At 28.9% G+C, this 27,379-nt stretch overlaps 1 protein-coding gene across 1 annotated transcript; it reads right to left on the reverse strand.

The window, feature by feature from the left end:
• Positions 1–112: 112 nt before the first annotated feature.
• LOC129972186 (legumain-like) lies at positions 113–27,379 on the reverse strand. Its single transcript, XM_056086216.1, has 13 exons — positions 27,157–27,379; positions 22,772–22,869; positions 22,572–22,653; positions 20,840–20,925; positions 18,108–18,180; positions 17,191–17,256; positions 14,949–15,018; positions 11,845–11,963; positions 9,451–9,549; positions 6,495–6,569; positions 4,580–4,696; positions 3,478–3,642; positions 113–411 (listed from the first exon to the last, which is right to left on the reverse strand). The coding sequence occupies exons 1-13, from the start codon at positions 27,304–27,306 to the stop codon at positions 286–288; spliced, it is 1,326 nt and encodes a 441-aa protein (XP_055942191.1). The 5' UTR covers positions 27,307–27,379; the 3' UTR covers positions 113–285.

Below are 27,379 nucleotides of genomic sequence, written 5' to 3' on the forward strand. Positions count from 1 at the left end.
AATTCATTTTCATCATTCGCGAAGTATATTACTTTTAGTCGTAATTTATAAAATCACCAATAATAAAAATATTTCATAAACTAATTTTTTTAAAAAAATTTTATTGAAAAACGTACATAAAAATACAAAACATAAAATAAATAAATAACACATAAAAAAATCACCGGAGTATGTGTGATCTTAATATAAGTTAACATGAAAATGTTAAGTCAACATGGTTTGGCGAGTATTCTAACTTGGTTTCTATCTTCTTCGTAGCTCTAATGATGCATGACGAACACATATTTAGTGAATGCCATAAATGGGAGGGTGAACGCACACTTTCTCCATCGCTGCGATCGCGCTGTGAGGCGACACTCCCTTTTCACACAGATTAACGAGAACATACATGAAGTCCAGAGCAAATGCATTCTGTAAAATAAGATATTTCATTATCAGATTTCATTGTTACTGAACAAAATATGCATGTATACAATCGTAATGCAATATAAATATCTTAATATTTTTCTAAATATTATATCATGGCTTTTAAACATTTTCGATATTTCAATATTCTCAGCTGCCATAGTGAGCTGATATTTTGAGCTGACCATAATGAGCTGATGTTCTGATCTAACCATAGTGATCTTATACTCTGAGCTAAGCATAATAATCTTATATTCAAAGTTGGTCATGATGAGCTATGTTCTGATCTAACCATAGTGATCTTATACTCTGAGCTAAGCATAATAATCTTATATTCAAAGTTGGTCATGATGAGCTATGTTCTGATCTAACCATAGTGATCTTATACTCTGAGCTAAGCATAATAATCTTATATTCAAAGTTGGTCATGATGAGCTATGTTCTGATCTAACCATAGTGATCTTATACTCTGAGCTAAGCATAATAATCTTATATTCAAAGTTGGTCATGATGAGCTATGTTCTGATCTAACCATAGTGATCTTATACTCTGAGCTAAGCATAATAATCTTATATTCAAAGTTGGTCATGATGAGCTATGTTCTGATCTAACCATAGTGATCTTATACTCTGAGCTAAGCATAATAATCTTATATTCAAAGTTGGTCATGATGAGCTATGTTCTGATCTAACCATAGTGATCTTATACTCTGAGCTAAGCATAATAATCTTATATTCAAAGTTGGTCATGATGAGCTATGTTCTGATCTAACCATAGTGATCTTATACTCTGAGCTAAGCATAATAATCTTATATTCAAAGTTGGTCATGATGAGCTATGTTCTGATCTAACCATAGTGATCTTATACTCTGAGCTAAGCATAATAATCTTATATTCAAAGTTGGTCATGATGAGCTATGTTCTGATCTAACCATAGTGATCTTATACTCTGAGCTAAGCATAATAATCTTATATTCAAAGTTGGTCATGATGAGCTATGTTCTGATCTAACCATAGTGATCTTATACTCTGAGCTAAGCATAATAATCTTATATTCAAAGTTGGTCATGATGAGCTATGTTCTGATCTAACCATAGTGATCTTATACTCTGAGCTAAGCATAATAATCTTATATTCAAAGTTGGTCATGATGAGCTATGTTCTGATCTAACCATAGTGATCTTATACTCTGAGCTAAGCATAATAATCTTATATTCAAAGTTGGTCATGTTGAGCTATGTTCTGATCTAACCATAGTGATCTTATACTCTGAGCTAAGCATAATAATCTTATATTCAAAGTTGACCATAATGAGCTGATATTTATAGCTAACCACAATTAGCTGATAACTTGGGCTAACTTTAGTGAACTCGTACATTCTGAGCTAACGATAGTGAGCTAACATTCTAAGCTAACTAAAATGAGCAAATATTCTGAATTAACCATAGTTCACTATTCTGAGTTCACTGTCATGACTTGACCATAGTGACCTATATTCTGATCTCTCCGTAGTGGGCTGAAAATTTGAACTAATCTTAAGGGACTGATATTCTGAACTGATTATAGTAAATTGATATTCTGAGGTAACCATATTATACTGACATTCTGAGCTAAACATAATGAGCTAATAATCTGAGCGGACCATAGTGAACTAAATTCAACATTCCGAGCTCATAAAGTGATAAAAAATCTCCGATTAACAAAGAAAAGTCCAGGTTTTCGATTTCTTCTCCCGATTATAAAAGTAACTTCCAAATTTGCTTGGTATTGAATAAAATATCTTAGATTATCCGGGTATTTTTAAAATTTAGAAATCAATAGAAAAAAATCAAAAAAATTACTGTGTTCAGTTTCTAATATTAATTTCTGAAATATTTTCACCAATTTTTAATATTATTGCAAAAAATAATACGATTACGCTATTTAAATGAACTCTTTCAGTTTTGTATCATTCTTTTCAGTATTGATAATTTCTAATCGTAGGTATAGATAATTTCTATTAAAAGATTTAAACAGGTGTAATCGAAGAAATTTTTGAAAAAAAAAACGGTTACAAATATTTGAAATTGAGGTGATATTGTTCAACTTTAAAGAAAACATCAAGATTAGATTAGACTATTCGATGATTTGACAAGTTGCATAAAAAGTACTGAATCTTTCACGAATTATCAAGAGATAGAACTAAAGTCTTATAATGCATTTCTACTAGGCAGAATATAGATATTAATTTCATAACAATTAAACATCATCGCATATTCCTACACATGGGTGCCATTAAGAAAACAGAAATGAGGAAACCAATAGATTGCAAAGAATATTAAGATTTTAGTAATTTAGCCGCTTTAAGGAATTTATCATTTTGAAATCATCTATTTATTATACAATGAAGAAAAAATTTCTAACGGTAGATCTAACAAAGAAATTTAAACCTTGCAAGAGAGTTCATTTTATCAATATAAGACAAAACTTTTGGAATTTACGATAGACACTATCGATATAAATTACTAAATCTAACAATGCCAAGAGCATTCACCAAATGTCAAGGAAATAAATTTAACAAAAGATCAAGGAATTGACTTGGAGATTTCTTATTCTCTTCTTCTCTTATTTAACTTGATACGCTGTAGTTGATAGCATTTGAGTTTTGTAATGAACGTTTTTATCACTTTCCAATAGACTAGAGTTTAGAAATGTTGTACCCTTATTAATTTAGGATGAGAATATATTAATTTTATATTTTAGAATTCGACAGTAAGTGAAACAATTAGCTAAATTAAAATTTGTCTCTGCACAAGTGGCGCCATCTAGTTAAGAATTTGCACAAAAATTATTCTAAGAATTTAAATTACTTCCTATAATAAATCTTAAATTAAAGACATAAAAGTTGAAAATCAGTTTTTAAAATACCATTCAAAATATACTTATATTATATTATATTATATATATATATATATATATATATATATATATATATATATATATATATATATATATATATATATATATCCCAATTAACGCTAAAGAACTATTTTACAAATAGATAAATATTTCAAAAAAAATATAATAATGCACCTTTGATAAGCGGAAACACTCTTCGTTGAATTGGGCTCTGATTGTATCGTAGCAATCGAAATTTGTGAGTCTGTAGCGATTCTCTAGGACATCTTTCACCTCATTCTGGTCGTGAAAAATATCTGCAACAATTTCCGCTACTCTCTGCTGCATAAACAACCGATTCTGAAAAAAAGAAATCATAATAATTCTCCATAAAATTCTCTTTGAGTCTTTATAATTCGCACAAGGATCTGATTTTGAACAAGCATCACTTCTTTAAGATTACTAAGTTTTATATTTATTTGTTAAAGAAGGAGAAATAACAGATTTATTTCCCAAATATCAGTACATTATAAATAAACCTAGTTAATAACAGAAATAGTAAAGTTAGAATGCTCACAATAATTTGTAAAATCAAATTAATAACTTGTTATAACTATGGAATTGAATATAGTTATGGCTTACTATATACATCGGGTCAACTATAAATACTGTAACTCTCAAAAGGGAGTATTCATTTTAAACTTTTGATACAATAATTTCTCTCTCTATTTCTGCAATTTAAAACTTTTTTCTATAAGAGCAGACGATTTTATTTATTGAAAGCAAAACGTTAGAATTGTTTTAAAGAATGAAACCAAAAGAATAATAATCAGAGTTTTTCGGTCGAAGATTTTCCGCAAATAAAATGTTTTAACATTTACAATTTCTTGGATTTAATAGGGTAATTATTTATAAAACTATGAAACGATTATTGGATAATAAATTGCTTTAAATATCAAACAATTCATGACCATCTGCGCTGAGTTCGTACAAAATATTTCATTAAATAAAAAGAATTCGAAATCCTCATATTTGAAATCTCTAACGGGTAACAAGTAAAATGGTGATGCAATGTAAACAAATGAAGGCAAGTGACTTTCCAAATGAATGCTAAAATTTGTAATCCTTCACCATCTTTGAAAATCAAAGTTGGCTGTACTTGAAAAGCTCGGTTCACTTGAATGCAAAAGACACCAAAGTAGAAAAATTAATTTTCATGACAAAAATTAACATCTGTTGATAACTGCGATCTTGCTAAAGGAGATATTCCATTCTATGTAACATGTTGCATACTTACGTCCATCATTTTCTGCAGTTTTCTCTTCAATTTTGATTGTTCTTCTTCCGAATTCGACTTGAGATATTTCCTCTTCAGTATTTCTATGGGGGCATCCCGACTTCGAATTGCATCCTTCTACAATAGAAGAAAATTCAAATTGGTTAAACTCATATGCTAGTATAAACAGTTACATAAATACAACATTCCAATTGGTAAAACTTATATGCCATCATGAACATTTGCAAAAATACAAAATTCCAATTTTTAAAACTTTTATGCCAGAATGAACATTTGCATAAATACAACATTCCAATTGTTAAAACTTTTATGCCAGAATGAACATTTGCATAAATACAACATTCCAATTGTTAAAACTTATATGCCAGCATGAACATTTGTATAAATACAACATTCCAATTGTTAAAACGTATCTGCTAGCATGAACATTTAAATAAATACATAATTTCAATTGTTAAAACTTATATACCAGAATGAACATTTGCATAAATACAACATTCCAATTGTTAAAACTTTTATGCCAGAATGAACATTTGCATAAATACAACATTCCAATTGTTAAAACTTATATGCCAGCATGAACATTTGTATAAATACAACATTCCAATTGTTAAAACGTATCTGCTAGCATGAACATTTAAATAAATACATAATTTCAATTGTTAAAACTTATATACCAGAATGAACATTTGCATAAATACAAAATTCCAATTGTTAAAACTTATATGCCAGCATGAACATTTACATAAATACAAAATTGCAATTGTTAAAACTTATATGCCAGCATGAACATTTGCATAAATACAACATTCCAATTGTTAAAACTTATATGCCAGCATGAACATTTGCATAAATAAAAAATTCAAATTGTTAAAACTTATATGCCAGCATGAACATCTGCATAAATACAAAATGCCACTTGTTAAAACTCATATGTCAGTATGAGCATTTACATAAATATAAACTTTGTTTATAAAAACTGTTTATTATGCTGTTCGTATTAAATGATTGATTTTGAGAATCCAATATATTATGTCATTTCTAATGAACTGAAAGTGGTCGACTATATTACCTGTATTGGGTTTTAATCTACTTTTATGGGACTTTAGAATTTTTTTTTTCGTATTATACGTATGATAATTTTTCGAATAGTGTTTTTAAATTAATGGGAAAAAAATCTTCGAAATTTTTCGCAAGAAATTTAAAACATTCGAGAGATGATTAAAATATTGTTAGAGTGCTTTCAAGTATCTCATGTGAAAATCTGTGAGCGTTTCCGTCGTTGAAGTTAGCGTTAAAACATTTAAATGCAATTTCAAAGGAAAACTCGTTATAACATTCTTTTTAGTTTCAAAATTTTCGTCAGTTGATTAAAACCGTTTCAGTGGTTTGCCAAAAATCTAATGCGAAAATCTAAGGTGAATGTTTGTATTTAGAAGTTAATGATAAAACATTTCGAGACTAAAGGTAACCTCAATATAACATTATTTTCAGTAAACAAATAAAAACTCGCATCTTTCAATTCTTATTAGCTCTTATTAAATGAGATTATTTATTTGACTAATGATAATTCTCAAGTTCAATCCCAACACATAAGTAACATTGAAATGTTTAGTAAGTTAAATGAAAAGTTGGGTTTTTTTTTATTACTGACACCCAGATGCTATTTTTTGCAAAACTTGTAAAATTTGATTGATTGATTGAAATTGTTTTTTTTTATCTCAGTTTTGCCTATATCCCATTTTAAAGCAATGCGAAATCTATTTGGTCCATATAATTTTGAACTATGGCCGGATGATGCGAATAACTTCTGAATGGAAGCACTTTTTTTGAAATAGATAATCAATATTTGTGACTCTATATACATCCAAAATATACTTAGTTGACGGTTTTCAATATATTTCTTAAGACTTACCTCAACTTTTGGTAAAGTGGTTGCTTCGGAATCTTTTCTGCCTTGGAACTCACTCACGTGAAACTGAGCAATAGTCTGTAACAAGAAAATACAGAATGTATTGCCAGAATTGCAACAGATGATAATCTTTAGTATCTCATATTCTTCACATTGTTTCGATTGAAATAAGCATTATGATTCATATAAACGTTTTGTAATTTTATCAATATAATGCATGGAAGCATATTAATTTTATATACAGTTGTTAATTTTATCAAGACGAAGCTTTCTCCTTCCTACTTCCTAGTATACTTAAACAATATAGCACCTTATTTTCTATGTTATGATTCTATCCTCCTCTATATCCCCTGAATATATAAAGGACTTTAGGCAGCGTATGAAGTGATGTGGTAAATCCTCGAAGTCATATCAGTCCTCAAATTCGAACGCTCCCCTCAGATTTCCATGCAGGGCCGCGGTGGCCTGGTGGTAAGGTCTCGGCTTGTGAGACGTAAAGTTTCAGGTTCTAGACCCGAAGAACCGTCGTGTAAGGGGGTCTGTTGCACGCAAAATCCGTCATGCCAAACGTCCTCCCGCTGGTATGGTGTGGTGTGGAGAGAAGGGTGCCAGCTCAGGTGTCGTCCTCGTCATCTGACCGCGGTTCAAAATTACGAGGTCCGTCCCAAAATAGTCCTAGTGTTGCTTTACAACGGGACGTTAATATAACTAAACTAAACTAAACAGATTTCCATGCATAGTGATGCAATATGACATAGTTTATGCTTCGTAATATATTGTTACAAACCTGTAATTTTGCTTCCCAGTACGACAAGTGTCATCGTAAGAAAGACAGGATGTACGATCTGTCCTGTGCGTGCTGAGCGTCAATGAAGTCAGAGCTTGGCGACTAACTTGGCGACCATTTGTCGACTTGGTGATGAATTTGGCGACTTTAGCGACAAAATGGATCATACTGGAAAGTTCGAGAAGTTTCACAATCCATCCAGTAGGAACCGAGATACACCCAGAGACGTCCTGATTGTTCTGGAAGTTTCTAGACCCGCCCCCGGCAAATATAAAAGACAGGCACTCTCAAGCTGCGAAAAAGGTGGTGTAAGTAAAGTCGTATGAGAAGTAGCGAGTCGGCAGCTAAAGCGAGAAGTTCAGCCGTTGGAGAGACGGTAGGGCGAAGCTCCCAGTAACCCCTCTCCTGCTGGATTCTGTCTATCTACTGAAGTGTGCTACTGTCGTCTACTGTGTTCGTCTCAGCTATACATAGTTGTCGTCTGTGTACTCGTCGTCTTTGTGCTATCTTGTCTTCGTGTAAATAAACGTCGTATTTTTTTTTCTACTGCCGCCTGCTGATTGAGCGTTCTCCACACCATATCACTTTCACTATCCAAACGAACCCGGAAATTTCGTAACAATATTGAACAAAATCGAATGTAAATTTTTAAACCTTGCTTTCAACTATTGGATTCAGAAATGGACAGAGATCTACAACTTTGCCTACAAGAACAGCACACCAAAATTCATTTATGTAGGTCTTTCTTTTGGGAATTATGGCATAACATACACGCGAATACATAGGCCAACAAATGGCAATCTCTTCCACAGATGTATTAAGAAAATCCGGCAGATCTGCATTACAAATATATATATAAAATGATTTATATTTGAAATGTAATACAGATTTACAACTGAAATCTGTTTCAATAATTGGTTTCATTTATATAGCTCATTATATTTTTCAGTTATCATAATTATATGCATTCGGACTGACAGCCAGACAGATTGCATCAAAATTTTGATATATGCTATGAAATTAGATAAAAAATTTCACTTCTCGATTTTAATGCACTTTTGAATTATCGCATTCGTGAAACATAATTCCAAATATGTGTTTTTCTGGCTCAGTAATGTCTGAAATATAGAGATTCGTCATAGTTTAAAGATCGAATATTTGAACGATCACAATATTCTGTCTTTGCAAATTTCGAAAACAAAAAAGTAAAATAAATATATCATTTTGATAGTAAAATAATAGTAATCATTTTACTATAAAGAATGAGCACAGGTTTAGATAAATTTCTTATAAAATGCACATATATTTTATTGTAAATAATAATTTATACTCAAAAATATATCCTACAAAGCTATTTAGCTTTTCGAGTCGTATAACATTGAATTTTCCAACAATTCGCAAAGCAAAATATCTCACAAAGCTATAACGTTCCGAGTTAGAGATTTGGGAATATTCTAACAATCTGCAAAACCAAATATCCTACAAAGTTATAGCTTTTCGCGTTACAGAGCTTGGAATTTCCCAACAATTTGCAAGACAAAATAGCCTAAAGAAAGCTATAGATTTTCCAAGTTACAGAGATTGGAATTTTCCAACAATTAAAAAAAATATTTTGCAAAACTCTAGCTTTTCAACTTACAGAGCTGGGAATTTCCCGACAATTTGCAAAGCAACATAGCCTACAAAGCTATAGATTTTCCGAGTTACAGAAATTGTAATTTTCCAACAATTTTCTCTTGGAATTATAATTATACTTTAAGTGTTTCCTAATAGGAATGTATCACATATAGGGTATTAAACAAAATATTTGAATAAAATTATCTCCATTGGGATTGAGATAAAGAAAGATTGTATGTAAAAGAATAACGATTTCTTTTGTTATATTTATCAGATTTATTTAGTTTATTTTCCCTAATTATTTTCTTATTTGTAATCCTTAATTATATTTCTTAGTTAATTTTCAACAGATATGTTAAAAGGCTAAAAAATGAGTCTTTAAATATTTCATGATCCTTATATTCTTTTGTTTACATCCAAACTGAATCCTGATCATTGTTTAAAAATTTATAATTTAGTATATATGCATCCCGACACAGACTTAAAAAATGAATTTTTTTTCTATATGTAAGTGTAATTTTAGTAAATTTTAGTGAAAATGTTAAAATGATTTACCAGATCTCCATACTGTTTCACTTCTTGCGCACTACTTTCTTGTGTTTCTCTTTTAACAATCTCATACTGCTGTTGAAGTGTTTCTTTTGTCAACACTTCCTAAAAAACAACATAAAAACGTATTTTTAGTAAAAGTGCACAAAAAAAATACTATAGAAGCAAATTCCAGTACCAAACTCTTGAGAAACTGCCCAGAAATTTATATATTAACAAATTTATATTTACAGGTAAATTTAGAAATACATGAAAAATTTGATTTATATAAACAAATTTATATTTAAAGGCAAATTTAGATATCCATGAAAAAATTGATTTATTAAAGATATTAAAACTATCCCTAAGAATACGTTTTAATAAAATTAATAATATTATCAGTCAATATAAAATTAAAATAGTAATAAATAAGTTCAGTTAGATGGGCCACCCTCTTCGATGAATCCACAATTCTTCAAAACACGTGTTTGATTTATTTTGTTGTATGAAGAATATCTCAAAGAATCATATTTACCAATGATGCACCCTGCTATTTATAAAAAAAGAATATATCAAAGAAGTATTAATACGAATTATAGGCGAGGAAAAGTTTATTAATGACTTATCTACATATATAGTCGGAAGCTGGATGTCACTTTCACTATCAAGCTTATATTTTCCGATTTCGTTATTTCACGCTGCCAATTTTAAGCTGCCAGAATTAATTTAGGTAATTTAATAAAACTTCATATATCGCTTTTGAAATGAAATTAACTTTAAAGCTGTAATCAAGGATTGAGCAACAATCATCTCAATTTTATTTTGTATTTGTAAGCTATTTCATTTGTTATAATATTGTTCTAGAAAGAAATTCCATTAAAACTCGAACGTATTAGTCAGTAGTGGGTATATGGTGACAAAATCAACAGACCTCAATAAACAAATAACGACTTTTATTAACATAAAGACACGAATACACCGACAACAAATACACAGACAAGACGTGCCCTAGCTATACGTAGCAGCCTAACCCAAGGTGCTAATCGGTAGTAAGCAACCATAACAGCACACAAAGCGGCGAGGCAGAACTCAGCAGGAAGAAGGAATCCGCGTAGTTTTTCACTAAAGTCTCAGCTCACTAACGCCTGCTATTCTCCAATGTTTCTTCCCTTTAGATGTACCGAACTGCCATCTCACTATTATACGACTGCCTACTCTACATAAGACTCAATGCTGCTTCAATATTTGTCTCCAAGACTCGGCGCACTGCTCAATCCACTAATCGCTTGAGCTCCACTCAACTCTTGCGCTTCACTGGACTAATCCAACTACTCGTCGATGACTAACTATATGACTCATTTTACAACTGACTACGGCTTGGACAGACGGCCTTTTATAACTTCTGGTGCAAGGCAAAGAAGGTTCTGAAGAATCAAACATCATTCACCTCCTAATAGTCCAATTGCCAAAATTCGTGAAGATTCTAATATCCTCTGATTTGCCGTCAAGCCTGGGGGTCATTGATCCGGCATTCTATCAACATCCAATAGAGCTGTCTGTAAAACTATCTTTCCTACGATGGAACTAACTCTGCTGTTAAGCAACATTACAGATTCGTAATAACATTTACCATCCAACTCTTATTGCAAGCAGAAAAAAAATGTAAATTGCAATTCATCATTTAAAACACTAATCTTGTCACAATTGTTTAAAATAGTTTCTAAAATTTTTCTCTTCAAGCTTTACATTCAGGTTGGTGTATCATTTAATTTGACCCATCTGATAGGAGTTCACCATAAACGAACAGAAAAGTATTAATTAATAGTTAGTATGATATAAAAGTTAACTTTACACGAAAATGGTTGAAAATCAGAACACTACAGCAATACATGCAAGTATTCTGACGACCAATATAATGCAAAATAATAAGGGATGGAATAAGGGAAAGACGTTTCATTTAGAATCATGAGGGTGATGATGATGTTTGCTATGACTTTAAACATGATTTAAGGCAGGATTCCATAATGATTTACTATTTTTAGGAAGTAGTATGCCGGCGTCCTGGCATAGGGGTAGCGCGTCTTCCCCATGATCTGGGCGTCCTGGATTCGAGTCCCGGTTTGGGCATGGTTGTTCTTCCGTTGTGCTATCTGTGAGACGTGTGAATGTGCCCCCCTGTAAAAAGGGGCTGTGCAAGCGAATGAGTGATGCGTGAGTAGCAAAGTCGTACTCTTGGCACTAGTTGGCGCTACTATTAAAACAAGAGACTCTTCCCCCACCAGCTTAAAATCGCTGTCTTCGAACAGCGGGCTTGTCCATGGCAAGTGCCATAAGAAACAACAACAACAACAGGAAGTAGTATAAAAATATTCAACTGTATGTGAGAAATAATAAAAAGCATAGAAACTGTAATTAGAATACCTTGTCAGAATCCTCCATCCAATGTACACTGTAAGAATCTCCAAGGTATGTTTCTCTTTTTTCGTCGTAATAGCAGGCGGTGGAAGGTTCGGTTGGATTGGAAGCAGTCGTTGCATAAACTATTTTGCAATATAAATAAAAATATTAAAAAATTTCTCAAATATTCAACTATTAATAAACAATAAAAAATAAAAAAATTCTCATTGTAATTTAGTTTTTAGGGTTTATTTTAAGATTACTTCCGGATATTTTTTGGTTTGTTGCAAAGGTATGCAGGAAATATGCGAAATGTAACAATCATGCTTGGCAAAAATAAGATTTTTCTCAACTATGAAGTTAAATCTCGGTGCTCACACTTGATCACATTTTAGGGGAAAATGTATGAATATTCCAAAATGCAGTTAGAAGTGACATTTTGCATATGAACAGCAGTCAGAATAACAGAAACAATTTTTTTAAATAAAAAAATTTACACCACATTTTTAAAAAGGATTTAAAAGTATCAAATAATCCCTCCTAGCTCCATACAAATTGTCCTGAAAATGTGTGATTGTACATTTTAAAAATTTGCAACCACAAATTTTCAGGATAACTATGGAGCTGAAGATTTGTGATTGGCATTTTAAAACTTTACAGTCACAAATTTTCAGGATAAACTCTTTCAGGTCATAAATCTATTTAAGGCTGACAGATTTGTGATTGTGCATTTTAAAAATTTACAATCACAAATTTTCAGGATAAACTCTTTCAGGTCATAAATCTATTTGAGGCTGACAGATTTGTGATTGTGCATTTTAAAAATTTACAATCACAAATTTTCAGGATAAACTCTTTCAGGTCATAAATCTATTTGAGGCTGACAGATTTGTGATTGTGCATTTTAAAAATTTACAATCACAAATTTTCAGGATAAACTCTTTCGGGTCATAAATCTATTTGAGGCTGACAGATTTGTGATTGTGCATTTTAAAAATTTACAATCACAAATTTTCAGGATAAACTCTTTCACGTCATAAATCTATTTGAGGCTGACAGATTTGTAACTGTGCATTTTAAAAATTTACTGTCACAAATTTTCAGGATAACCTTTATGGGGTTATAAAACCGTTTGAGGCCAAAATTATTTTGTGCCTTTTATTCCATTTAAAAAATGTGATGCAGTTAAAAAGATTATTTAGATAATTATTTTTTGGTTTATAGTCATCTTTGTGTAAAATTATGCAATGAATTTTAAGCTAATTTCCAGCTGAGACACTCGATGACAAAATAAAAGAAGAAAGCAAGTTAATATTGCATTATTATCCAGTTCTGAGTTATATTTAAAACTTTAAATTCTCAAGCTCATCGGGAAGTTAGTCTAAAATCGATTACAAAGTGTATACCGAACAGACAAACCAATAGACGCACAAAGAAACCAAATCAAAAAAACATATTAGTAAAATTGCTGTTGTTTTAGTGGTTTTCAACGAGAGAGAATTTTAATGGCATGGCAGAGTCATACAACAAACGTAATAGCATACGTCATCAAGACATACATTAGCAATTAATGAGGATGTGTGAGTCAATTATATATAATACTTTATATATAATGCAGTTCACTTAAAATATGTTAAATTTTTTTTTAATAAAAATATTGAAGTTCAGCTTTAAGCTGTTGTTCAGCTGTAGGCAATATTGTTGAAAGAAGGCGTTCAACCTGACAATCCTAAATTGTTAAAAGTACATACTATGAAAATTTCAAAGTATTCACCTATTCCTCTGTGGGCTTGATTGCCATATTGTTTTAATGGTTACACTAACAACATTAATCAACATAATGATATATAAATTACAAAACTAACAAAAAATTGAAAGATAATCGAAAAAATAATTCTAAAAAAATGAACTAAGTATATTTCAAATTCTAAATAAATATCAGACTTTTTCTAATAATGCTAATGAAGATGAAATACTGGGTGATTATGAAAATGGGACCACATCTATGAGATCGTAACTATCATAGCTTCCACAGTAACGGAATAAAATTTTGGTTCAAAGTATTTTGAGATATGCGCTCAAGAATCATATGAAAAACAAAGTTAAACTCTAACAATTACGGTTGTAGTGAAAAAATTTCAAAATTTTCATATGGCAGAATCAACTTTTTTTTATTGGAATGTGTTATCTATAGAAAAAAATAATAAATAACGCAGGAAGGTACATGTAGCACGAAAATCACCAGCGTAGATAGGCTTAGAAGAAAAGAGATTCCTTTCGATATGGTACGTGCTTTGGTTCTAGGCACCATCTGCCGCATGAAAAATGTCATCGTGGTTGAAGTAGGTCAAGCAGAAAATTTGTGAAATGAAATAAAATATTTCATTTTCATTTAAAATATTCATAAAATAAAATATTTCATTTTCTGTTGCTTCTCTGCTGTTATTAGTTGTTTTCTCTAAAATATTTCATTTTCTGTTGCTTCAAATCTGTTATTAGTTGTTTTCTCATTCCTTCTTAGTCTCTCAAGTGCTCGTGATTTTCGTGTTCCTATACCATTACAACGCTATTTATTGTTTTTTGCTATGGAGAACAATAAAAAAAGTTGGTGTTGCCATTTTAAAATATAATCACTGTAACTGTAACTATTGAACTGTGGTTTTTCATATGATTCTTGAGCGCATATCTCAAAATATTTTGAACCAAAGTTTTATTCAGTTCATATGAACAGTATGATAGTCACTGTCTCATATATAGGGATAGTTTTTTTTATAATCACCCAATAAATAATTCTCATGCAAACAGAAGCAGAATGAACCATAAAAACTTTATCAAAGGAAAGCAAAATGAACATAAATATTAAATGACAAAATGACGGTTTCTTTTTAACATTACGAACAGGAATCGTACTTGCTATCAGACTGAAGTATGAAATGGCAAAGGTCATTTTAATTTCTGTATAAGTCAGAATTTATACTTTTATTTTCTTAAATCTTATAGTTTATAGTAAACTTTAACGTGTTATAGTGCATTTCATATGGACATATTTTCAAAAATCCTGACTTAAGCTTAATTTTAGTCAAAACATATTTCACTTTATAAGATTATCAAAAATAGAATTTAAATACCCTTTATATTCGGTGATAATATTCCTTCGAACATTGATCCAGATTCACAAGCCTCTATGTATATTACCATCTGAAAGTAGTAAAAGGTGATTTCAACCGTATATATAAAAGTTTATCGATTTATATGCAAATTAAAAAGATTTTTTTTGGTAAATTTATTATGAAATTATTTATATTTTTCCAGCATTATTTTATTTTCTCAAGAGTTAGATTAAACTCTCGAATTTGAAATTGCTGTAAAATCGTTTATAAACTGTACTTCAATAACTTTGACGTTTTAATAGCATTAATGTTCAACAATATCGCAGATGTAATTAATGTTTAAACATTAATGTTTCTGCAATGAAATAGAGAACATATTTCAGCGGATAATGGAAATCAATAGAATTGCTCTGATAAACAGTTGGCCTTAAAGCACATTACACCGAGGCGATTTTACGGCAATTTCGTCGTTTCTGTGGAGAATTGCAGATATTTGAGTTGTAAATAAAAAAGATTGTTTTCAAAAAAAAGAATTTCTCTTATGTAAATAATAATGCATAAAGGAAAATGTGATGTTTCATTATAAAGGAGTAGCTACTTCTTTGAAAATGTGTTCTTTCGCAACAAATCAGAATAAGTTATAGTATGATCAAGTCCATAATAATAAATCTTTACATGTAACAAATACAATTCAGAATAAAATCAAAAGTATCGTAATATGTCAGGAAATGTTTTAAAATTCTAATGAATGTATTTGCAATTAAATATATTTGAAATAAAAATTTAAAAAAAAAATAGTGAATATTATATAACTTTGAAAGATCAGAAAAAAAAATCACTACAATTTTCATTATATCATCTCAAAAATTTATTTATTTATTTTTCATTTTTTTTATTTATTTTAATTTAAATAAAAGTAAGTTTTATGTTATTTATAAATATTATAGTAGATAATTTCATTTTTTTTGCGTCTAAAGAATTTTATTTTTATATATTTAAATTAATTTTTTTTTTAAGTTTTGAGGAAAGTGAACAAAAACTGTGCATTTTTATCACATGAGCATTCCTATTCTTTGCAATTTTAAAATTCAATTTCTAGAGATTTCGACTTTTTTTCATCTTATGCATAGTATATATACCTCTTTTATGTGAGATTAAAATTAAAAATTCTATTTTTTATAGTACAAAAAGTTCCAAACGCTTTAAATACTACATATACTATTCTTTAAGAACTTAAGCAAATTTAATACATTTTAAATTCATCCACTATGCCGAAAGATAGTATTATTTGAACCCCAGAATTTAATTTTATCGTTTGGCTTACTTGTATCCAAAATGATAAAATGACTAAATCCGTTCCTGGCACTGGTTTGGTGAAGTAATGAACGTAATTCTTAGTTTGTCCGTAAGGTAGCATGTTTTGGTTCAATTCTCGTTGTTTTATGAGATATCACCAGAGTTCATTGGAGTAACGTCCTGCAACGTGCCTCCCTGCATTTCATGTTTTACTTGAACCCAACAAAGATTTATAGTGCATTAGGAAATTCAAGTAACCTAATCTAAGGGCTATTTTAATCCAATAATAATTATTTTTTATGAATTATTAAATATGATTATATTGTAACAACTACCATAAAACTGTTATGATAAAGGGAAAATCGGATAACAGGGCCAGTATATGCTTTATTAATCTTAAAAGGAAATGCATAGAAAATCTAGAAAAAGTGAATCCAGCTAACCCTGATTTATGGTAATAATTACAATTACCTAACTATTACTGATATATAAATGGTTTAAATGAATTTTAATAATAATATTATATGTCAGATAGTCAATAATGAGAAATAAGAAGTCAGCGTTTAATTTTATGCTAATGGAGAAAACTGACTGAAATTCCACTTTAAAAGCTACTGTTTAAAAGAACTCTGTTTGTCTTGATTTTGTAAATTTTTTTGCAATCAGATTTGGAAACATTTAAAAATTGCTGGTCATAACATTAATTTAAATATTATATAATAAGAATTAAATAACGATAATAATAATAAAATTTGAAAATGATGTTCTATTATATTCGCACTTTTAAGATAAGAAAGGATTAATTAATTGACTAAGAAGGATTGTTGGCTAAATTACTTTCTGTGTAAATATATATTACTGGTCTAAGCGTCATGCAGTTCATTGGATTATGAATTCCCAGTTAAATATTCCGTTTATTAATTATCATTAAATTTTATAAAAATGTAAAAGAAAGAATTCTTACTTTGCCATACATATTCTTCTCGTGCATGTAATTTATTGTCTTATTTAAATCTTTTGCTGAGAGTTCCTGAAAAAGAAAAGGAAAAGATGACGAAATATTCTCTATACGGTTTAATTCGTGCAAGAGTGATACAATATAAAACACACTGCGCCAATTTCATTTTGTATTACCTTCTTTCTCTTGCATTTGGATAAATGAAGAAATATGATATCATAGCAAATAAAATAAAACATAGCTTCCATGAATTTTTAAATTCCTCTTAAATTTTAAAAACAATATAAAGATGGATGAAATATTCCTAAAAGCTTATGAATGTTAGAAATTAGTTGTTTAAATGCCCTTTAATTTTTTTTAATTAAATATTGTTTTTTACCAAAATAAATCTTAAAATCAAAAGAAAAGTTTAAATTATTTGTTTTAACAATTTATTTCAAACACAAAATGTTGTTTTTTTAGAAGTACAAGATGTAAAAGATAAATAAATTTTCAATTGAAAATATAATTAATTAATTTGAAGTAATTAATGGGAAGAAAATAATTCTTGGCACATGCTTATTTTTACGGTTTCCACGAATAAATCGATAATAAATGTAAAATATCGCCAATCATTTTGAGAAAAATTTAACATCTTATGTATTATGAAGCTTAGTGATTTCTGAAAATTGCGAGACAAAAAAACCAAATGCAACCATCTTAGAGAAATCTGGGAGCTATCATCTAATGTACTGGCGATCTTAGCTCATCTAAACATCATAAAAAAACCCGGAAATGCAACCTCTTGGCATCTTGGTAAGTATAATGGAGTTTGGCGAATTCTTGTTATCTTACATATAATGAAACTTGGCAATCTTGGCGTATCTGAAATTTCTAAGTAAAGTCGAGGGCTGTGAAAATAAGCAAATATCTTTTTCACTTACTCCTTCTGGGAATTCTATGAGTCCTGGAGCTCCATGATCCGCAAAATATACGAACACATGATCAGTTGGACCACTAGAAAATAAAATCCTTTGTATGAAATTCAATTTTTATGCAATATTATATTAATCTGAATATTCGTAATTTCATCGGTAAAATTTGAGCATAATAGCATATTTTTTCTTTTTTATTATTGCTAATATTCTCGCATTTTCTTTTTAAAAAAAGGTAAGAAATTTCAAAATAATTTTTATCCATTTTCTAAAAAAAATTTCTCCAAAACTTTAAAATGCTTCAGTTTCAATATTACATGCAAAAGCAATATTGAAAGAAAATTTAATTTCTTAAATATTATAAATGCTATAGAATCCTTTAGATGATGAAATATGTGAATTCTTCAGTAGTCTTTCATTATCGGAATTTCGTCACAGATACAAAGATGCAACTCTTTTTTTTTTTCAACTATTCAAAGGATAAATTTAACTTTCTTTCGAACACATTTGCTATTGCCTATTTTGATTATCAACAAGCTCAGTCATCATGCATGTAGTGAAACAATTAACTAAAGGAGTAAAATTATCTAGAAATTTACTAAATGAACTACTGATTAGATACAGTACTGGATTAAAACGCTTGGGAATAAGTGAAATAACTGTAACAGTCCATGAAAATATTTGACTTAGTAATACTATAAGACAGTAATCTCAAGTAATTTATATTCAGCAATCAAAAAAATAAAAATAATTATTTTACTTAGTTATTTTATCATTTAATATGAAGAATATTTCATTTCAAAAAAAAATTTATAAAAACATAACTGGTACTTGTAGATTTTAACGGCGACCAAAAAGCGCCAAGAAAAAAATTCGCCAATTTGGCGATTTCAATCATTAAACTATATAGCATGTGATTCAATTTTTGAGTATATTTTTTTATAATTTGGCTAACCGAATTGAACCAAAATAACACTTCTGCTTTAAAATAATGGAATCTCAAATGTTAAAAATCTAAAGCCATTCAGCAATGAGCGGTGATATCTTCATAAATTTTGGACGTACCATTTTAGTTTATATCAGTTCAGTTTTATTTTTTTAGGTACAATTCTTTAAGCAATTCTTCTTTTTCTAAAAGTTCGAATTAGAATTTTAATTATTAAACAGTTAAACAAATTTGACATTTTTTTCATTATTGCTTTTTAATGGATATAGAGGATATAAAGGAAAACACTCAATTTCCGGTTTACCATTTGAATTTTTGGGGTAATAAACTCCATTGACAATTTTCACATTGTCATTGCTTTATCTGAAATTATCTTTTTGACATTGTTTCTCACATTTTGGTTCAACTCTGAAAAAACAATTATTCATTTCTTTTGTAATCTTGAAGGAATATTTAAAATCAAAACATCTTCTTACGAAATTATTCATTATGATTGCTTTGTTATCGCTCTTGATATTTTAACATCGACTGAATATTATTTCTTACTAGAACTGCACAGTAATGCTATTGTGGCTTTCAAGGAAATTAATCCACTAAGAAACTAATAATAAAAGAATAAAACAAAATAATTGAAATCTGCTATCGTGAATTTCAATTTATCATGTCTGAATAGTATTTTTTAAGTCACGTGGTATCGATCCGATAGAAAAACATCGTGTTCATGACTCAAATTTTGCAATCATTATATTTAGAAAAGTGATGGGTATTTCTTAACCATCTCAAAACCAATCCAGTTCTAACATTTTTTTTTTTCTCAAGGCACGTGTTAACATTTTTTAAACAACCACGTGACTAGTAGATTACGCATGCGATATTTAGAAAATGAATGTATTTTTTCATCTCAAAATCGCTCAAGCTACAACCTTTTTCTAAAGACCAAAATTTATTTATTTATTCGAAAAACCGGTTTAAACTGATTTGGAGGGATCACGTTATTATTGCATTGCGGAATCGTCAACTGTCGTCTTTTTTTTTTTTTTTTTTTTTTTTTTTTGCATTTTGCATTTTGAAAACGTTTGAGCCCAGAAACTTTTTTTTGCCAGCTAATTATATATATATATATATATATATATATATATATATATATATATATATATATATATATATATATATATATATATATATATATATATATATATATATATATATATATATATATATATATATATATAAAGAGAGATACCTCTTCTCGTTGTTTGGCGTTCATTCTCATTTTCTTCTTTGTGCTTTGTGCTTCTTCGGGCGATAACTTCTTAAGACCCTGTCCTTTATAGGGCAGACAGGAGAATCGTGTACGTGGCGGACATTCGTGCCAATTTGGTGATAAGTCGCCAAATGTGACAATTTTCTCTATCGTTTTTTAATAACCGTAAAAAAGAAAAATGATGACTCAAAAGCAATAAATTACCAATTTTTTGGCCCGTGCACTTTGTGGCTTCGAAAACCTCAAACCAAAACAACATCATGTTTGTACATGATAACAAGAGACTCCTTTTGTATGAGAATCAGAACTAATAGGATTTTGTTCGGAATCACACCTAATTACAGATGCTTTCGTACAAAAGTCAGAACTAATTGGATCTTTCCCCTCGATATTCCAACCAAGTAGATTTGTGGATTGCTTAGGTTGGAAGTTTGTAACAATATAAATTCCAAAAACTTTTCATCATTTCTATTCCAAAAACCAAATATATCAAAGATAAACATAAATTCTCAATGAATATTTAAAACAAACCTTTCCAGCACTTTTCCACTTCCAAAATTAGCCACTGCCTTCTTGTCACCTCTGAGGACAGCCATAAAATTTTTGGGAGTCACAGCCTAAAAAAAAAACACAATACGCAAAATTATTTCATTAAAATATTATTAATTCATTCATTGTTTTCAAATTTATTTCATTTGTAGACATTTTATGTCAATGGAAGTTTAAGAATCATTAAAAACTAAATGTTATAAAAATTCTGCAGATAATTGTGTTTTGATGAATCTTCTTTCTTTTCTCTATACAATTTCAATAAACATACTAAAAATTATGTAATTTTAAATTTGTTTAACAAATGTTTAATCTACGTTTCTGGATTCGTAATATCGAACAATGCAATAAGCATGTCTTAACTCTAGAATGCAAGACTTTTTTTTTCTTTTTGCAAAGGGAAAAAACGTGATTTGAATAGCTGCATATAATACTGAAAAATTATTTTTAAAAATTTTAAGTATTTTTTTCATGAAATTAAAAAATAAAATTTGTGTGAGTGCCAATGGCTATATTATGAATTAAATAATATCGCGGCGACATAAGAAACATTATAGCAATTCTGCATTGAAATTAAAAGTCCCTTTTAATATTATTTTGCAATATATTTTTATAATGGAAAAAATATTTTGATATTTTTTTTAATGTTAGAATTATTTATACAATAGCTGTCTTGATATTTTCCCAAGCTTTCAGTTTAAATCTATTTCCAGTACCACTATTACTATGTATCCGTCTTTTCTACAAATGTTTATAAAAAAGCATTTAAAAAGGATTTCCAAACACCACTTATTGAAGCCCTTTAAAACAGTTATGTAAAAATTCCAAACGAAAATAAAAACATGCGTTTAAACGGCTACACGATGCAATATATAGTGTTAAAACATAGATTCTGTACCTTTTAAAACTTAGTACTGGTTTCTTTAAATTCAAAATATATGTACCATTATCAAAAATATATGTGTCATTATAATACCATCTTCAAAATGGGCCATAATGATACTTCCCACCATAAAATGTGAAATATCCTCATATCATCATCAAAAATATATGAATCATCATCATATCATCATCAAAAATATATGAATCATCATCATATCATCATCAAAAATATATGAATCATCATCATATCATCATCAAAAATATATGAATCATCATCATATCATCATCAAAAATATATGAAGCATCATCATATCATCATCATCAAAAATATATGAAGCATCATCATATCATCATCATCAAAAATATATGAAACATCATCATCAAAAATATATGAATCATCATCATATCGTCATCAAAAATATATATGATCCCTCATCAAGAGTTCAAGGCGATTAACTGTTGAATTGTAAGTTAGGGAAAAGGCCTAGGAGAAAGATGTCATAATATGTAGCATCTGGAAATTACATTTTAAAAAGATTTTAATTACAATACACCTAGAGTGGTAATATAACTTAACTGGCATATAACTTAAGTGGCCGGTGCTGTAGAAATGATTTTATGTAAAGCTCCAAATGCAGAAAAAAAAATATATGCATATAAATAATAAAAATTAAAAGATATTTTAAGATGCTTGACATCTTTGTTTATTTTAGCCATTTATTTAAATTGTTTGTGTAGAAATCGCTTTTCCCAAAATAATGTAATGTAACATTATTGGCAAATGTTACACAATCTGAGAAATCTTTTCTTAAAATAAATTGATGTTCCTTACCAGTCCTGTGTAATCTTTTGGAACACCTTTATACACATCGTTTCCTTCAGGATGGTTGATGATAATTCCGGGAGTTGGATTCCTATAAAATGTTTCAAATTATTTCTCTCGAGATTTTTGTGCATAACAAGAAAATGGGTAGAATATATAAAGAGAATTCTTTAGAAATAAATTATGAATATGAATAAATGTATACATACGCTTCATTATTGGCAATATCATCCTTCATGAAAACAATTATCCTTTCGTCAGGAATTCCGTGTTTTTTCAAAATCTGGTAAGCATGACAAACATCAGCCTAAAAATAAACATAATATTTTAAAAAATATAAAATAATTGTCACTAATGGCAACGCTTCTGTTAATATATTCTTTGTAAATAAAGAATTTTTATAACTCTTCTTTTTTTTATTTTATTTGTTATTTCTATGTTATGATGGATAGTTATGATTCTACGTTTCTTTATTATGATGGAATCTGTCCAGCAATTTTCATTGAATTCCTGATGTATTTGAGTTTTGAAATTTAGTTCGTAGAGTTTTGTCTTTTTGGTCACAATATATTAAGGTAGATGACTACAATAAAAAGTCAATATTTTGCGTCAAATTAAAAGTCAATTTTTTAAGTCTATTTCTGGGAAGTTACGCTGATTTTTATAGTTGCATTCAAACTCGTTTTAATGCTATTTCACGTTTAGATGCAATTTTCTCAAATTATAGTTTCTGATACAATTTTCTTGCGAAAAACCACATAAATTAAAATCTAATACATATTTTTTTCAAATTTGGTATAATAATTTCTTAGTATGTTCTGTAGAACCCGTTTAGAGAATAAATAATCTATTCATTTCAGAATATTTTATAGTTGATTTAGTACTTCACAAAGAAAAAAAACTGGAAATTTCGTGTTATTTATCAGCCGAACACCAATACTCAAAGAATGGATAGAAATACAGTTTATTTTTTAGTTCAGGAATTAGATAATATATTTCTTAAGGTATCTGCAAAATTTGAAGCAATTTGATAAACCTCTAAACTAGAAGATTTTTATTTTATATCTCTTTATAGCAAAAAAAAGCCCTTTCTTTCATTTTTTTAAAACTTTTGCCACTTTATTGGTACATTTTGGTTTCATAGATATTTTTCGATCTTTTTAATGCAAATATTGAAAAATATAACTATTTTTGGAAGTTTTTTTTAATACCTTCCCAACGTAGTCACATACTTAAAAGTTATATGTTAGCAAAAGAAAGTATGAAAGTAAAAATTCATATGCTTTCTGAGCTAATATCTGATTTATTTTTATTCATGGGACACCAACAGAAGCACCATTGGAAAATGATATCTTCAACCGGCAAATTAAACAGAAATCAAGTAAAAAGAAATCAGGCAGAAGAGAGCTTAGATAATTATTTATGAAGGCTCAACCAAGTTGAATTTGTACTACAAGATGATAGCCTAATCCATTAATTCAAAATTATTCATGTCATGACAAGTGCATCATAGTGCACGAATAGGAGTGCGGTTCACAACGACATTACTTCTAGAAGCTGTCTAGAAACTTCTTTAAACAAATCAAGAGTCATTGAAACCCTATCATCAATTGGCAAATATTCTTCTTGTAAAAAAAAAGTAAAACATCCAAACCCATATGCTATAATCAAGTGGCTTCTTTCCTTTAAAATATCCTAACTTGAGAGAGTATGAGTCAAATTCATTTGTTTAAAGTCATTTACTGCAAGCTCAAAATGAATCAAATTCTTCTGTTAAAAGTCCTTTACTGCAATCTTAAAATAATCAAATTCTTTTTATTTATTATTAAAGTCATTTACTACAATCTTAAAATAAATCAAGTTCTTTTGTTTAAAATCATTTACTACAATTTCAAAATGAATCAAATTCTTTTGTTAAAAGTCATTTACTGCAATCTAAAAATAATCTGATTCCCTTATTTAAAGTCATTTACTGCAATGAATTAAATTCTTTTGTTTAAAGTCATTTACTGCAATCTAAAAATAATCTGATTCCTTTATTTAAAGTTATTTACTGCAATCTCAAAATGAATCAAATTCTTTTGTTTAAAATCATTTACTGCAATTTCAAAATGAATCAAATTCTTTTGTTAAAAGTCATTTACTGCAATCTAAAAATAATCTGATTCCTTTATTTAAAGTCATTTACTGCAATGAATCAAATTCCTTTATTTAAAGTTATTTACTGCAATCTCAAAATGAATCAAATTCTTTTGTTTAAAATCATTTACTACAATTTCAAAATGAATCAAATTCTTTTGTTAAAAGTCATTTACTGCAATCTAAAAATAATCTGATTCCCTTATTTAAAGTCATTTACTGCAATGAATTAAATTCTTTTGTTTAAAGTCATTTACTGCAATCTAAAAATAATCAAATTCCTTTATTTAAAGTTATTTACTGCAATCTCAAAATGAATCAAATTCTTTTGTTTATAGTCATTTACTGCAATTTCAAAATGAATCAAATTCTTTTGTTAAAAGTCATTTACTGCAATCTAAAAATAATCTGATTCCTTTATTTAAAGTCATTTACTGCAATGAATCAAATTCCTTTATTTAAAGTTATTTACTGCAATCTCAAAATGAATCAAATTCTTTTGTTTAAAATCATTTACTACAATTTCAAAATGAATCAAATTCTTTTGTTAAAAGTCATTTACTGCAATCTAAAAATAATCTGATTCCCTTATTTAAAGTCATTTACTGCAATGAATTAAATTCTTTTGTTTAAAGTCATTTACTGCAATCTAAAAATAATCAAATTCCTTTATTTAAAGTTATTTACTGCAATCTCAAAATGAATCAAATTCTTTTGTTTATAGTCATTTACTGCAATTTCAAAATGAATAAAATCTTTTCCAACTCACTTCTAAATCTTATTCCAAGATGTCTTCTGTAACTAGATATTAAATGCTCTTGCAATTAAATTTTCAAAAGATTCACATTTTTATCTAACCAAGAATCAAAATTACGAAATCCTTCTCGAAATAGACTTCTTGTAGCTTCAAAAAGAAACGTTAATATAAATGAATTAAGCCAAGATTTTCAAAAAAGTTCTAATTTATTTTTTGTCAATGGATTCTAAAACCATAAAACGTTAGGATGGATTTAATTCGTCAAAATAGGAGTGATAGGGAAAATGAAAGAAGGAGATGTTTACATTTAACAATAAAGTAATCTCGGATTATTCTCAGACTTATGAGACGTAAGCACTGCAGGGAAATCGTAATACTGTCAGAAAAAGATGCTAATTCACAATAAAATATTTCAAAACAATTATTATTTATTGCAAGGGACATAAACATTAAACTACGACGAATAAATGGAAGACTTATGTTCTTAGAATTTGGCAGCTGACGTTTTTGCAAAATAATAATGTTTTTTTTTTTAATGTTAAAAGGCTTCGTTTTATATGTTATTAAATTTTCTGACAATATTTTGAGATTAACAACGGTGAATAATTAAGAGTTTATTCGATTTTAAAACATTTTCTTTTCGTTTAAGGAATTACCGAAAATACAGAACATCTTTAAAATATTATATTTTAAATATATATATAATTTAATACTTTTTAAAAATATAACAATTAATGATTTTTTCTTATAAATTTTGTTTTAAAAGGCATATTTTTGCCACTTGAATTAGCCATATAAGCAATCAATATAGCAATTTTGAATTAAAATAAAATAATACGGTAAGAAACGACACAACACTCGCATACATATGAAAAAAATTGAGCTAAAAAATATCTAATAAGACGAAATCGAGGTCAAAAAATGACGAAGTATTCAAGAAATACGGTCATCGTTCCATGTCTCCCCTCTTAATGAGATAAAATCGTCGAAAAGTGGTAACCTCAGAATACTGGAACGAAAAGTAAATGCACTCAGATAAAGGAAAAGAACATTGACACCGATATTCAAATTAATTTCTAAATCAGATCAACTAATTTCCTCTTGACATTGAGCATAAATTAATTGTAAATACATATCGTAAATTTAATTAAAAAAAGTAATTTATTTAAATGAACTGAGTAATTATTTTAGCAAAGACTACATAATACCCAGGTTCAGATTTATACTTTATTGATTTTTTTCATTAATATTTAGATATTAACGTAATAATTTGCTTGACACTTATAGATCTAAACTTCAATTTCTTAGCAAAAATCCGAATGATTCTTGGCTAAAGCAGAGCCGAATACATTTGAACGGCAAAATGTTACGCTCATTGTCGTAAAATACCGATCATCATATCAATATAACAAGCGGGATTAACTTTCCCCAAACTGTCTCTATTGACGAAAGTATAGAATTGACGATTACTATACTTTCTCTATACTAATGTACACGACCTCCCTTCGATGACGGGACGTACTTCCTTCGGGAAGGATTGTACCGTGACCGGTGATGGCCCTTAGGACTCAACCACAGTTTCCACCAGTGTTGCTGTTGTGGTTGTCTGGTCATTCAAGTTTTTCGTTTGCCTTCCGGTGGGTTGGAATAGTTAGTTTGTGATTATTATTATTAATAATAATTCGTAAATAGACATACCTGATGACGGTAATTATCCCAAGTGTCCGATCCAGCAATAAGGACAGCCCATAAGTTTCCATTTTCCGGTGTCTCTAGATACCTAGGAAGACAATCAATCGTAACAGCAAATGCAAGAAGAAGAATCGATGAAATTCTTGAGAAATTCATTTTTTCTCAGAGGTAACTGAACTACTCAAAAGTCAAATGTGAAGAAAATAAACTTTTTGTAGCGCAATTCAGC

This window comes from Argiope bruennichi, chromosome 6 (genome assembly GCF_947563725.1).
Source record: "Argiope bruennichi chromosome 6, qqArgBrue1.1, whole genome shotgun sequence".
NCBI lineage: Eukaryota > Metazoa > Arthropoda > Arachnida > Araneae > Araneidae > Argiope > Argiope bruennichi.